General features: G+C 35.5%; 1 protein-coding gene across 1 annotated transcript in view; it reads right to left on the minus strand.

Moving 5' to 3' along the window:
- Nucleotides 1-14691, minus strand: part of LOC135075446 (kin of IRRE-like protein 3) — a 130275-nt gene extending 115584 nt beyond the window's left edge. Inside the window, exon 1 of the mRNA XM_063969885.1 lies at nt 14284-14691. Coding sequence (XP_063825955.1) covers nt 14284-14347 — 64 coding nt within the window. The 5' untranslated portion in view covers nt 14348-14691. The remainder of the gene's footprint in view (nt 1-14283) is intronic.
- Between the last annotated feature and the right edge of the window lie 2221 nt (nt 14692-16912).

Raw genomic sequence — 16912 nt, forward strand, 5'->3', positions numbered from 1 at the left:
ATCAGTTGGCGCCACTATTATAGCCAATAACGGTGACAGGATCTTACTCGCAAATGACGCCAATGTAGAGCCTAGCTACATCGCAGTGGCAGCGATGGGAACGAGAGGTGGGAAATGCCAGCCTCTTTTGGTTTGACAATGTTATTTAACCCTAATTATTAAGGAAGTGCAACCTTTTACATAGGCAAGTAATAAGTCAACTTTAACGATCGAATTTGTCATATAACTCAGGATTTTTAACTCCAATTCCTACCAATACGGGCTTTGAGCGTATTTCAGTGTCGTATTTGAAACATCTAAATTCGTTATTGTGTCGCGCGGGACAGCAGGGCCGGATTAGGGTCGTCCTATATCCCGGGATCCCGGGTTCCGTAGCAAACATGTCCATTGAATTGTCTTCTCGGCCTTTAGTAGTTTTATTGTCGGTCCGTCTCATTGCCAGTAAAGATAGTCGGTAAGCGTGTAAAATGTGATTGTTACTAGGTTTAAGTTTGGCTTCTTGTAAAGCGTTGCACCTTTAAAAATAATTTCCTTTAAACGTTAATTGGTCTAAATCCATTGCTGGACTTACGCCAATGGACGCTATTAAGCTCTTTATAAATCTTTGACCTATTTATACCGTATCAGATAGAAGAATATCGTTTATTCGGAATTTTGCGTTTAAAACACTCAAGCGTACTGTAAGTTTGTACGCAACGATTGTTGAATAATAAAAGATATGAAAATTGTGTTGTGAGACTTTACGCTATGACTCTTTTCATTCCATCTTAATTTAAGAATAGGCATAGTAAATAATAGCGTAGGTTTTACTTTACTCGTATTTAGAAATATGTATACTTATTAAATCTTTTCCAGATGACTTCACATCAAAGTCAAAAGTGCTAATTTTGCAACAAACCTAACCTAACCTCACGTGCTGTTAAACTGCCAGCAGTACGTTATATTAAGTACTTTACATGTTACATTCAATTCGCACGCTCTTGCACACACAACCGTTATAAAGTAAAACCACCGGATCATACAGAAGCAGATCATACCCGACCAAATCCAATTGCACTTACAATTCCAATCCAGCGTAGATTTCATCACGATACGCAATTCCAATTTGGTTAATTACGAACTTCAGGCGCATCCATTGATGCATCGGCCGTGGGTAAGGTCGGGTTTGCAATTATTTTTGGAACGTGTGAAGCCTCCACGCGTTGGCACCAATGTTGGTGCCAATACCACGTCCTACATGTAGATCTAGAAATTAGTATTGGCACCACGTTGGGACCAACATGTAGAGCCTGCCTGATTTGAATAGTTCTTTCTCTTTTTCTTTTATTAATGGCAATCATACCTCTGGTGTTTATTAAACAAGTGCCAATGTCAAGGGGAAAATTGATATAACTCCAACGATAGAACGATAGAACATATCGCACCTACGGTGCAATAACGTCACTTATGCAATTTTTTTCAAAACAGCTGATTATGAGAAAATACTCAAAATCTACCTCTTTACTTGGTTTACTTTTTGTATTTGTTAAGTTTTGAAAAAAATTGCATAAGTGACGTTATTGCACCGTAGGTGTGCGATATTTTATTGTTTTTCATAGATTCCGTAAAAAACATACTCCTGTAACCAGCTTTCAAGACGCCATCGAGTCCAAAGGGAAGTTATTCACATGATAACCGCTTGACACTCGATAAAATTCAAGGTGTTTCAATGTTTTTATTACTTCACTGCATTTTAGAACGGAAAGAAACTCCAGATTTCTGTACTAAAGTCAATAAAATAATAAATTAAAACCATCAAAACAGATCGACCATGCTCTCTGTGCAACCAACCACGTTGGTACCAACTTTGGAGCCAATATGTGGAGCCAAACTGATTCGAATAGTTGGCAGTTGCAGTTTGGGCAGTGAAGTTTGAGCCACACTATTAGCTGGATTTCAAAGGTTTGTAACTGAATGGAAACTATTGATTTGCCTCGTTTAGTTAATTAAAAGTGATAGTTTGGCATCGTCTGCTAACTCTAGCGTTTAATTTGTTGATGTTATTTGCGGTCAAGCTATTGATTGTAGTGTGGAGTCAGGATCTACAGTTAGGTAACTGGAGTTGCAATGGAAGGGAATTGATACAGAACTTTGATAAAATAGATATTTTTATAATAGTCAATGAGATTATTTATTAATTCAGCCTAAAGTAATTGTTTTCGGTTTGTTCGTGGTCGGGTCACCGAAAAGTAAAGAAAAACGAAGTTTTCATCATAAGTAGATTAAACATATTATTTTAAGATACATGTTTGAAATCGTATACGAATATGCCCCCAGCGGTATTTCTTAGAAGTCGAAACATTCTGTATATTTGGACCATAGATTGTGATGTGATGTAGTATTCTGTCTGTATAAAGGGGTTCCTTCTCGTATTCCATTAAAACTAACGCAACTCTACTAGCGTTAGTACTGACGACTGCACATCACGCTCTGTGACATCTATACCGTTGTAGTATGTGCGATTTTGCAACGAACATGAGTGTAGTTTTATATGCTGTCTGTACATATTGAGGTCGATTGCTGAAACGCACACGGCGTATGCTCTCGGTGAACTAAGCCGAAAATGATCACAGGATTGGACCCAAAGCTAGCTACACACTGAATATAAGTATTCTGGACTCAAAAACTTTATGGAAAATATTGAATGCCAGAAATAATGGTCTTTTTACGAGAAAGCAAGCTGAAGTGGCAATGGACAGGGCACATAGTACACAGAACTGACGGCCGATGGGGCAGAAAGGTTCTGGAATGGAGGCCGCGTACCGGAAAACGCAGCGTGGGACGTCCACCTACAAGGTGGACCGACGACATCGTAAAGGTAGCAGGGAAGTGCTAGACGCGGGCCACTACCAATCGATCAACATGGAAAGCATTGGGGGAGGCCTATGTTCAGCAGTGGACGTCCTATGGCTGAAATGATGACGATGATGATGATTACGAGAAAGAGTAGGTACATTATTTCTGGCATGAATTGATAGAACTAGAAAGTAAAGTCAATTTCCACCCTCTGGTAAAGATAGATACGGCGTTAAATTATAATGATGCTTAAATATGCATTTTTATAGAAATGTAATATACTCATTACTCGTCTTTCGATTGTATAACATGGAATAAAGAAGAAACTGTAGAAATAGCTGAAATGGTGCTTAAAAGAAAAGAGAAGGGGCAGCCATTGGCTGAAATCCCTCTTCCCTACTAATTATAAATGCGAAAATAACTCTGTCTATCTGTCACGGTGTCACGCCTAACCACAGAACTGATTTTGATAAAATAATTTGAGTCCTTTCGGACATAGGATAGTTTTTATCCTGTTTTTTGAAACAGGGACACGCGCGATAAAGTTTTTCTGTGACAGACAAAATTTCACGCGGGCAAAAGCCAGTGAGTAATATGCCTGAGGCTGTGTGGACACAGCCTAACCCTTTGCGGCCGATCGCAACGTGTGACGTGATAGTTCCTAACTTAATTGTGAGATAGTCTCCGCCCCGGCTTTCCCGCACGCCGTTTGATTAGCAAATTGATTCCAACAAAAACGCAATCACTGAGATATTTACGCCCGCATTCACAAACGATGCTTGCTTAAATGAAGCAGCGAAACGAAAGCACGGCGTTGAATAGAGCTCTGTGACTGGTTCGTCTGTGACCCTATGCGTCCACGAGCACTGTGAGACCTCATGGTAATGTTTGTGAATACGGGCGTTAGTTCTTAGGGTTCTGTTATTATAAATACACTGGTCATCATAAAAATCGACCCACCCGCGACAAGCACTTTCAAACGTATGCATCCCCACTTCCCACCAGTATTACTATACTATATTAACATTTAAAAGCCTAGTTCTAAACTTCATTTCATTAAAGGAAAGGTTTTTACCCCAAAAATGTGTCTGTAGAAGAATCCAGAGTCACTTCTTCAAAAAATAGGTAGTTACGCTTGAGCCAACTTTTATGGCTATAAAACTGTTAAGTTGGGATTAATCGCTATCCATCTGTTAAAGAGGACACGTGAGATCATTATTTGGTTTTATAACCATAAAAATTGGTCTAATTGATCCCAGAGGTGAGCCCAAAGTGAGGTCTTTTTTCAAGTTTTTCAAGTCACATTTATTGTATATGTTAATCGTTTATTAGGAAATTAAACGTGTTTTTCTTTAAGGATATTTATTCGGCTTTCAAATAACACCAATATTGTTGGGGCACCATGATTGTGTCAGTAGAAACGAGTTTTCCTGTAAAACGTAGGTGGGCCGCTTTTTTGTGATGACCAGTGTAGAACAGCGTAATACTTTAAAATTCACTTAACTGATTTGTTTCCAGTTTAATGAAAGTTAAATTACGTTAAAACGGAAACTTTATAGAAAGGTAAGGAGGGATACTGATGACTTTTATAATCTTAGAACTTCGTCAATTAGCTACTGTAACTTTTATTAAATCTGACCCTCATTTTATGTTTTATCAGTCAGCCTTATCAGGTCGTTGTTGTTTTTCGAAGAATACGGAACCAATGGAGCGAACCCTGACTCGATCTTACCAGTTTTTACTTAAACCATATCGCTCATAATTGTCTTAGTTCGCGGTCCACATTCCCATGCATAATATACAAAGCCACGATGAAGGTTGACGTATGAGAATTATGCCCCGATTATGAAATGTTGGCTTGTATACACAATAAATGTTGCACAACAAATTAATTTCTCATAGAGATCGCAGATAAAAAACTAACCAACTAAGGCACTGCTCATAGAGATCACATAGGTATAAAAACCCAAGTACTTATCACAGATTATAGTAATTTAATGCCAAAAGCCAAATGCGCACTTGTTTTTTGTTGTTCAGTGATTGCATCGCATAAATAGTAGCAAAATATAATATTTCCCAAAATATTACATATTAATTAGCAAGAACTGTTAAATTAAACTCTTGAATTTTCAGTAAATCCAATGCTTTATTATTTACATGTAACTAATTACATACCTACTCAAAAAGCAACTATTAAAATATTTACCTGTTACCTAACCTGTTACGTTAACATTGGTCTCCAATTAAATGTTAATAAAGGTGTCCTACTTATGTTTCTTTGCTACAAATTACAAAACAAGAATTATGGAATAATATAATAAACGCGACTCGAAAAGGGTCTTGCTAAATAATTAATACACAAACATCAGACCTTTCTCAAGTTAATAATTACTTGTTTTAATCGGTTTTGTATACTTAACATTACCTACCAGTTGTGTTGGTCAATAAACCACACACTTTTTAAATATGTAAAGACAACAGCAGTCAAACATGTACAAATCTAACAGATAATCTATCTAACACCTTCTTTGAGCTTAAAGTTCACAAACGGTTGAAAAATCTAACAGTAAGGTAAGGCAGAGTCGACAGCACATCTATAAGATGCAGATTGGTTTTATAATGTCACCTAACACAACTAAACTACAGCCATCCATACCTCAATCTGCATATACAAACATCTTAACCCTAACTTCGGCCACCAGGTCTGTCCCGTTCGATTCCAACTCCAAACTCGCATGCATCATCCAGAGCTGACCCAGGTCAACTGCGGAATCCCGGCAACAAATATTAATTCCGACGATGGGCGTCCCGCGAGGCCGCAATACCGGGATCCCGAATTTATTCACAAGATGTTCGGGAAACTAAGGGATGACATCGGAACTTGCGCCCTCGGGGGCAGGCGGGATCCCACGTCAAATTACACGGATTACCGGGAATGTTCCCACGTAAATCGTTGGAGGCTGAGCATTCCTTAGCATACGCCAATCACAGTGTACCCGATGTTATAAGCCAATTTTACGACACTGTTTAGGTTTGTTGTATCGATGCAAGGACATTCGTAGATTTTTACACGGGGTTTTTCTTATAACTAATAGTAATATATTTGTTTCTTTTTTTTCTTTTTTCTTTTTTCTATGATGTTTTAATCTTGTATTGTGCCTATATCATGTATTGTGTATTGTGCCAAATAAACAATATTCTATTCTATTTGGTGCCTAGGTAAGGAAACTAGGTTGCTCTTGTAGTAAGCTACGCTATTGTGATCAGCAAAGCGTCCAACTAAAGTAAACTAATCTATTTTTAATTTGTTTCAGGAATGTTGTATTAGTCCTGTAATCCTGCGAACGAAAGTAACTCTACATTTTATATGATATTAAATTTATACGACGCAAACCTAAAATATCTAAGACTAGTAACACACTACGTTCAGGATCCAAAGCCAAAGTTTCAATATCTTTTTGCCAAGAGGCGAACATTTTGCGGAATGCTAAGAAGAAGCGCCTCAATAATTTTGGTCCACAACTCCACACACCTTTGTAAGGATTATTCCACTTTGTTCACCGGGGAGAAGAAAGTGGAATGGATAGCGTTACTACCTACCGATCGATTTTATTAGTTACTAGCAGCTGTGCCCGCGACTTCGTACGCATGAAAATAGTTTAAATATTTTTCCCATTTTTGCAACATTTTTCTTTACTGCTCCGCCCCTATTGGCTGTAGGGTGATGTCATATAGCCTAAAGCCTTTCTCGATAAATGGATTATTCAACACAAAAATATTTTTTCAAATCGGACGAGTAGTTTCTGAGATTTGCGGGTTCAATCAAACAAAAATCTTCAGCTTTACAATATTAGTATAGATTCTGCTAATATTGAATAGTTGTGGAAAAGTAGTAAAAGCGTGCACCCATTTTCCATTAGCCGTTTATTGCCTATAGTGACTAGTACTTGCCGTTTCTCCGTACATAGATAGGCTTTCTAGACGCAGTTTCACTTTTGACAACACTGTAGCTAGAGATCGTACTAGATATACTGCGGTCCCTCACACATGTGAAAACGTGTGTGTGAGGGTTTACACATTATTTTATTTGTAAATTGTAATAAAACATTTAATTTCAGACTCTACATCAACTAACTCTACTTTTAATAAATACAACGAATTAATCACAAGTCTTAAATTAATAAAATAAATAATTTCAAATAAGTGTGATTTTGTAATTTAAAAACTTACCTACAAAGGGTCATAATCATAACATAGGTACTTAAAAGGTCTTACTTAATTAAACCATAGAAGTTCTAGTTTCTTTGCATTAAAAGTAAGTAATTTAATTGCTAGTAATCATAAGAGCTTTATTTAGAAAGCTTACTACTTCATCATCGTAATAACATGCGTGTAGAAGTTAGTTAATCTGTATTATTTAATATTATAAAACTGAAGAGTTTGTTTGTTTGTTTGTTTGTTTACTTGAACGCGCTAATCTCAGGAACTTCTTATTTCAGTGTTAGATAGCCCATTTATTGAGGAAGGCTATAGGCTGTATACCATCACGCTACGAATAGGTGCAGAGCTAAAATGAAAAATGTTGCGAAAACGGGTTCTCACGCGTACGAAGTCGCGGGCACAGCTAGTTGAACCATATGATAGAAGTCCTAAATTTTTTGCAAAAGTAATTTAATTGCTCATAGAAGCATAATTTCCTTCCCCTATCTTTAAAATTGTATGGTTTATAATGTGGAAGTAGAGGTAGGTAGATATTTACATTACACATTAATCATTGGCAAAAAATCACCTCATTATTAATATGCAAAAGGGCACACCAACACTATAATTTCTCCCGGTTTCTACTTACATTGCGCTATCGGCCGTGACAAATGGGGAAATTCATTTTCTACAAGCCGCACCATTACCACCATAATATTATAGCTCATTATCAGCCCATGACTGTAAGGGCGTTGATACACGTTCGAGGTAACGTAAAGGCTGTTGCATATTATTTTTAACTCGCAGTTTTTCCCACGTTTTCGGTTTTTTACAGAAATCTTTAATCTCGAATAATTAATCTCTTATCTCGAAAACTATAGTGATTTTTAATTTTGTGGAACGATTTCTTTGATTCCGCACGCCTGGTATTCGGTTTTTCGTTTTCCGATATGACTCTAAAATTCTAAGAATCAATTAATTCGATAAGAGAAGAGAAACTCGAGAAACTAATAATCGAGTAAACTTCATTGTAAAAATAAAACAGAAAGTAGATATTAATGTAAAATACGAGTACCTACGTGTATTTTTAGAAAATAAGGACGAAACAAAATAACAAAACATGACTATGTTCCACGAATAAACGTATTTTGATTTGCAATCTGTTGCTGTACCTTAATAAATAAAATAAAATACTAATCTTATGTGTGTCAAAAATAATCAAAAACAGTTTACAAAGCGTAGTGTTATGATTAAATACCGTTTATTTCTACAAACCCACACACTTTATAGATACATTCGATACCGATCCGCAATTAAGTGTGTGGGTGTCTAATTCGATTAATAAGTACCTATAACTCGTGTATTTTTTACGTAACATCTACAAAATGATTGGACTTAAGAGGAAGAACGGTACGAACGAATGTAGAGTTCGTCAGATGCTATCAAATCGCCCGAAGGCGTCATATTTCGAACATATTTAAATTACCACGATTTACTAAACTAGATCAGATTTAAGATTATGTAGCATTAGTCCATTTTTATGTACTGACGTATTTTAAAATTTTAACTCACAAAAACTATTATAAACAGCTATTTCCATCTGCTCTGTTTCATATTTCATGCTCTCGATTACTTGCTGCCATTTTAAAAGATTTATCTAAAATTCAAAGCCATACATAAAAGTGTGTGTGGCTATAAATTTTTACTAACATATCTCACATTGTGCTAGTTTATTGAACTTTTTACACGACTTTGAAAAATATACCGCGTAAATTCTTACTTGAGTCGTCTAGTTTCAAAACCCGCTAAAACGCTCCTGCAACTAATTTCTGTTTATATCTCTAAATGATGCTACTGCAATTTTCTCATCATACTGTTCAATCATTTTCGATCAAAATACACTAAAAGACTACTAAACTAGCACTTAAAATTAGGTTTGTGTTACAAACTCCGCTAAAACGCCGTCCGTTTCTTTCAAAACCCTCTAAAAGTTGATTGACCAATGGTAGCACGGTATTTTGGTCACGTGACTGCGAAATCAGTATGGAGATTTTTTTATAACGTGGTTGCTTCATAATTTGCTCTTATCAAATCCCGCTAAAATACAACATGTCCGTTTCAAATCCCATTAAAACCGAATGTTCGTAACAAAATACGCCAAAATGAAAACAGTTTTCATTATAATTCAAATTATATTTAATTTAAAGATAAATAGCAATTACTGTTAGTATTGCCAGATGACAATAATAATTTGTATCATATTTTTTTTTGCCTAAGGCCAAAGCTATATGTATAAGCGGTTTTTTTCAATTTCTCGAAATCTTATCAAAATCGTTTTAGCGGGATTTGAAACTAGACGCCTCACTTAAAGGGAAAACAGAATGCAATAAAATAATATCCGTTTATTTTTGCAACTGTATTTCAGCCTGATGTCAAATCGTAGACTTTGACGAATTACTGTGTAATTTTTACTGTCCACAGTTATGCTTCATAATTTCTTAGAAACCGAAGAAGTAGGTTCATGTAAATCACTGATCTGTATCTTTAGACAGAGCAATATTTGCTATAGATTTTTTTTTAGATAACATTATTGGTACAACTAACTGTCGCTTGGAAAATAAACAGGGCGACTCCATTGGCTAAAGACACTGAACATTCAGTCATTTTTGTTAATAATTTTCATATTATTGAAATTATGAAAAGAATTGAGAGTTTTCAAGACTGTTTCTGTTGTAAGTTTTCGAATTCAGGTGCCTTCATTACTCTTCATCAACAAACTTTAGAAAATGCTCTCAATGTAACCGTACCCTATCACTTAGCATTCAGTACCAGAGAGTCAATTAAAACCTTATGGTATGCTGGCTCTAAAACGCTCATTTAGGCTACTTCTAGTCGTAGGCTTTCCACCGTGTCATCACTTAGCACGTAAGTAGAACATGCCTTATTAACATACGTGCTGTTATCTGGACGTTGCACCCAGTCTCATTAGGAAAGACAAAGAGTTTCCATTTAAAAAACTTTTAACCTAAAAGTTATAAACCTCAGTCAACAAACTCCCAACTAAAATACCCGAAATAGTAGGTGCTATTTGCGCCAACTTCGCAAAATAACGCTTTAGTGTGTTGTTATTTGCTAATTTTGTAATACTCTACGCAATACTGAATTATTCTTCTTATATCGTGTGGATGTAACAAGGTCACAACCCTGGGGTCATATTGTATCGAAGGAGGCGTAAAGGAAACGATAATAGAATAATCTTTATGATTTTAGGACCCATCACGCTTTATTAAATTTTCTTAGCACCTACATACGGCCAATTTGATATTTTTTACACGGAAAATTACTTTAAGCTGTGGAATTCTTAAAAAACAAAGGTATCCAACAAAACCCAGGGGATTATAAGCTTGAAGTGGGATTAACAGGACCTGACAGGTAGGAAAGTGAGGCCTTAATATTATATCGGTCAAGTCAATGAAGGATATTTTTGTTTAAGTCACAAATAATTATCATCCTATTAACAAGGCACCTTTTACTTTTTATCTGATCACTAGCTGTCCTGGGGAACATTTTATTATACCAGCTACGTTGATCAGAAACGTACCTGTGATTCTAATGGTGAAAGAATTTTACAAGTCGGTCCAGTAGTTTCGGACACAAACAATCAAATATTAGTGTAGGTTACCGATATTTTTTTGTGTGGCCTGTCCGATCCAAGCATTCGTTAAAGATAAGTGTGAAATTGTTCCATCAGTGCTTTCCACGATTTCACAATAACACAGACAGCCTAGGTCCGATGATTTCTTACAAATTGCCCAACGTTTTCATCGATAATCGCGTTGGGACGTGATAGATTCGCCGATCCACGGATAGATGTTTACGTGATCTGTGGGTTTTATTTTTGTTTTTTTTTCTCGTTATGGCTTGTTGTCATAATCTTTGTTTTTATTGTAACAAAAAGTTACAGCTTGGGTTATTGTAAATAGAGCAACGAATATCAGTTAGGCTTTTTTGTTTGATAGAGAGAGCGTCCCTACTAAGCATCTCACTATTGGTCCACTTAACGAATCTTTCTATTAAAATTAAATAAGCGCGATTAAAGTTTCTTAACTCTAAAATAACTGTGCAATTATAAGCTATTAAGCAATTAAAAACAAATAGAAGATTAAAACATCCTTGAGGCTTGAACAACTAACAAAATCAAACTTTGATTGAAGATCAGTGTCGACACGACTCATCATGGTCATGGACGTCATGGTCTATCTGTACATTCGTATGTAATATGTAGGCGTATGTACAATGAGGAAACATAAGGCCGTACTCAAAACAAGCGCTCAATGTCATCGTAACGTTAGATACGATATAAAAACTGAAACACAAGTAGGTGGTCATTAACATATTAATTGCTCGTATTACATTCAAATTAGCGCCTGCTTTGGTAATTTGGACCTCTCATTGTCAACAGGTAAATAAAAATAGGTAATACTTATCTATTGGAATTGAAAAACCAGTTAATCGGAAAAACAAGTGACGATTTTGTACTAAATTAGAAATGAAGTAGTTTCCACAACCACATGACCAACTAAACTCTACCTAAAGATTGGATAAAAGTGGTAAAATCGCCTAATTTGTACGGGCATCACATTAAGTTAATCAAATTACTCTGTGTAATCTTACGAAAAAATAAGTGCGATTTCGCTAAACATATAGAGCCTGATAATGCTCTCGTCAGTAAAACACCTGATAGGTTCTATTTTCCAGTAATTGTTGCTCTGAAATAAAAAGTTCAGTTCACATCATATCCCAGTATATTTGTCACAAAACAGAACTTATCCCAAATAGATAAGATGCTACCGTGTTTACCTTGATGCCATCGTGCGCATCTATCTACCTTCACAGTAACGGATTTGTTCAAATCCCAGCATCAAGATCAATCAGCGATAAGCAGGAATCGGCGGATCAACGCCATTTGCATAATATAATAAAATTGGTTAGGTTTCGTAAATAATTACGCAGCAGTGATACGAGTAAGTTTCCCTTTCATTATACTATAATGATGGTATCGCCAAATGTTTGAAACAATAGTTTGTATGCGCGCGCCCCGTATGCTCAAACACCGTGAGACCTAGAAGGTACAACACATTCCTGATACCTCCTGCTATTGTATTAAGTGCTATAATGCAACAAAAATATACAAATATTGCTGGTGACTGTACTTGTATATTATAATGAGCCTTATAAATATAGCAGTAAAGATGAAACGTGCAGTATTGTTCTTGGAACAAGTGCGAATTAATGCCCTGTAAAATTGGGCATGATTACGACATTTCAGCGAAGCAATCTAAAAATGTACTAGAACGAAATTTATTTTTGTGCTATCGTTTTTCGGCAAGAAATGGAATGTACGAGCATTCTGTTTTTATATCTTGTATTTAATTGTATTTAAATTCGAGTTTTATTCGAATATCTAACTGATATCAATTCGGTATTCAGTTCAATAATCGAAAGTATAATTTCTTCTAATTGTTTTCTAAACTGTATTTTATTTGCTTTTAAAATGAATGAAATGGTAACAGTTCTAATGAGAATTAGTTTTTTATTGAAACTAAACACGAAATTGAAGAAACAAATAAGAAATAATCTACCCGCATTATGTTTGAAGTTAGAAATAGTCTCTACATTTTGCATAACTGTCTTGCAGGTTCTCTAACAATGATGTCACTTTAAATTAACATAAAAAAAAACACTTTTATTTCTGAATAGGTAGGTACGCAAAAATTGTTTAAAAGGTTTAAGATATTTTGATGATAAGGTTCACTTCAGAAGTCCTCAGAGAACCCTTATCAGAATATTAGTCATGCTACTTAGAAACCGGATTTGTTTAAGTAATTGCATTTTAAAAATATCATAATACGTACATACCAAGTACCAACATCTAAAGACAGGAGTAACACCCGTATTCACAAACATTACTATGAGGTCTCACAGTGCGCGTGGACGCACAGGGTGACACACGAACCAATCACAGAGCCCTATTCAACTCTGTGTGTTCGATTTGCTACTTCACTTAAGCAAGCATCGTTTGTGAATACGGGCGTAAAGTATTGTAAGCAGCACTAGGAAAAAATCCAAATTCGATCTCTTCCAAATCCTTGGCCATAAACGGATTAAACGAGGATCGGATATTCGCTCGGATTTAAAAACTCGAATTTTAAAAAGATCTCGATTTTAACCGCGAATTTGAAATCGAGTGCTCGAAATCGTCTCCCAGGAGATCTTGATCTACTTAATTAGTGGTGTGCAGATCGCGAATTCCGCACAGTGAACTTTATTAACTCTTATTTGGAACTTCGGGATAAAATTAAGAGTAAAAAAATATTTTTTTACATAACGTTAATGTTATGTCTTTTCATTTAACACTCAACACAGTTTTTGGAGTTTTCAGTTAAATATCAAGTGAAATTTATTTTTGACGTAGACCGTATAGATAACGGTATATTAAGCTAAACACTGCGGTATCTTATGTAGTCTTAATAAGAGTGATTTTACAATTAAAAAATGTATAGTCTGATGTACTGTTAACTGTAACTGAATTTAAAGCAACTAAATGTGCCAGATTTCCGTGATTACATCCACATTTCCTTCGCAATCATAAACAGGCTCTCGCACCCTCTACGAACTCTTAAAATTAGCCCCATAAGATAATGAGCATAATTTCTTGCATCTTGGTGGATGCTAAAGGCGTTTCCTAAAGCGGTTGCAAGTTTAATTCTCGGGGGAGGCGTACTAACGAGTTCTTAGAACTTTATAAACTTTTCGAGATAGAAGAATTTGCGGTAGATTCTGTTAAATACGGTCGTATGTGTAGGTAGTGAACCGTGATAATTATGTGTTAGTACGATTACAAGATAAAAGGGAATCGAATCAATAGACCGGTGTACAGACATGCAATCATCTGTGAATAATAATTAGGTTCACACGATTTTGTTTAAAAATTTTTTTATCAAAAAATACCCTGGCTTGTAATTAATTTGTCAAATCGATATAGGTTAAATAGTTTAAAACAGTGATTGTTAGAAAAAATAATTTTTAGAATATTATACTTCGTAATAAAACGGTCGCATTTTATTATAAGGTTTGTGAACTTTTTATTTTTAACAAGGTTCTGATGAAAGTCTTTATGATACAAACAATTTTAACAATGTGTAATTAAACAAAAAAAAAGTGTTTACAAAATTAATTGGTACTTACCGACTCGGACTACCGCAACACACAATACGAAAAATTTCGCAACACAATGCCAACACATCTTCATTTTCGTAATTTTATTCGCTATTCACAACACAACTATTGCAAAGCACCTAGTTTAGAAATATTATGCACATTTTGTCCAAAGTTTTTCACCGCTGTCCATCAAAAAAAGTTTTTATTTCATATTTTTTAAGTCACAACACTGGCCACAATTTTTAAGAATAATATCTCCACAGTCTCTATTGTTTTTAAAAAGTTTGCATTTGTTTTTCAAAATGTATTTACGCGTTCGTAATTCGAACAAGTTTTGGCGCGAAGCGGACGTTCGGCACGCACGCGGTACAAACTCGGAATGAGTAAAGGCATGCACACACCGTTGGTGATCGACCCCACCGGAACCACAGTCGGTGGACGCGCGACTGCCGACTCCATGTGCACCGCACCGAAACGCGCCTTAAAACTAACTTTTATTTGCATTCACTACAACTCTATGCGTTATACATTAAAGATCATTTCACATTTGCATTTTTTTAAGTTTGTGCAGCAATGATAATATTCGTAGTTTTGTAGAGCGTACGCGCATAGAAAAGCACGTCCCCTATTGTTATTGTTACGGAGGGCGATTGGAAAAACAATGAGGTGAAGTAAAAAACTAAAGGACAGATAAAGATTTACGCACTGCACAGGAATGTTGACATTTTTGCGCTACAAATAACTATTTTGTCATGACGTCATAATTTAATAAAAGTTCAAACAGGTATTTTCTAAAGTGTGTTTATTTATTATTTTTTTGTAGACAGTGAATTGTTACAATACTTTTGATAGTCCGTTTTAATAACATTATGTAATTAAATATTATTATTATAATAATGTAGGTAGCTAGTTACAACCGTAACAATAGTTGTTTACTTAAAGTTAGGTAAAGTACGTGCTACCGAATAAAAATAACATTCTTAATGTCTGTGTAAACTGAAATATTCACTGCATTCACATTAAAATCATTTCATGTCCTTCAAATTTAAATTAGATAACGTGCATTATTATTTATTATGATGTATTATCACAATTACAAAAAAAATATTTATTTTTATCAGTTCTCAGCTCCGCGAATAGAAATAACGGCTTGTTTATGTTACTACTGATTGTTTGGCACGGTTCTCATCAAATACCTACGACAAATCGAGTAATAAGCCGAAGAGTATCTAATAATAAGTAAAAATATCCCAAAAATATTTTGTATTTATTATTCGCACCGAAACACGCGGAGCTAATTTAGAAAAATCGTGGGTTGATATAATAGGTAGGTAACCTACCTTCTTATTTATCCGTATTTTTATACGACTTTCCTGTCCTACTTTGCCGTTGTCTGATCTCTATTGTAAGTACAGATTTATAACGTAACTACTGATCCACTTTAATTATTTTTTTTGGCCAACGAAAATACACAAGTAGGAAGGTTCAAATAGAGATTCGAACCCGCAACCAACACAAACGGCCTTTGATATGAGGTACCTATTACCCAATACTCCTGAATTTCAAAAGCATTCGTCTCAGAAATGAGTCACCGGTTCACTCTAATCTGTGCACCGATTGCAGTTTACCGCAAAGGCGCGAATTAAATATTGATGAGCGAACTTTAATTAAAAATCGACTGCTCTGCTATTTTCGCTCAATCGACTCCAACCCACAATATTTCGCTTGCTCATAGCCTGATACCGCTGAGTACCGAGGCATTGCTTACTTTTACAACTTAAAAAACATTCCGTTGAATTAAGAATTACCAGGAAGGCGCTGGATACAGGCCGCTACCAACCGTGCGATGTAGGTGGAAGTCATTGGGGGAGGCCTATGTTCAGCAGTGGACGTCCTGTGGCTGAAATAATGATGATGATGATGATGATGATGAAGAACCTCCTCCTTTTTTTGAAGTCGGTTAAAAATGTTATTACTCTGGGAGCTAACTTCTTTCCATACAAGGTAGTAAATAAAGTATAATCGTATACAGTGCCGAGTAGCAATATGCGAAAGTAACTCTCAAATCCGAAATAAATATAAAACAAACAGTATTTATACACACACACAGCCAATATTCAAAAGTTAACGAGTCACCTAGGTAGCCAATATCAAGAAAAATCACGTACACCATTATTGTGTGTGTATTTATCGGATTTTATAGTAAACGCAAAAGTATTATTTTATTTATTATCGAGTATGTTTAATCTTCTGTAGTATTATTTCGGGACTTTTTAAAAGCTCAACATCTTCTACCGAGTCTTTTAACAGACTGTTAAGTATTTTTTCAAAGTATTTATTTATCCGATGAACTTCAGATGATCAGAATAATTCAATAAAATTATACTGGAACAACACGATCGTAGGCCCATCGGAGCGTTAGAAAACGATCGTTTATACAACGTATCTATTCCGGTAGCGAATACTATTTTAGCTTTATTTTCTTTAAGTTGTTAGTTTAGCAAACTAAGATGTGTTTCGGTGAATCAACCTACACGCATTAATATTTGATGTGGCGCTAAAACTTTTGTTTTTGAACTATTAGAGCAGTTTCGCAATAAGTGAATCCGTGAACTACGGTCCGGTGTGCACGGTGCGATTTCTGTCAATCGATTTT

This window comes from Ostrinia nubilalis, chromosome 10 (genome assembly GCF_963855985.1).
Source record: "Ostrinia nubilalis chromosome 10, ilOstNubi1.1, whole genome shotgun sequence".
Lineage (NCBI taxonomy): Eukaryota > Metazoa > Arthropoda > Insecta > Lepidoptera > Crambidae > Ostrinia > Ostrinia nubilalis.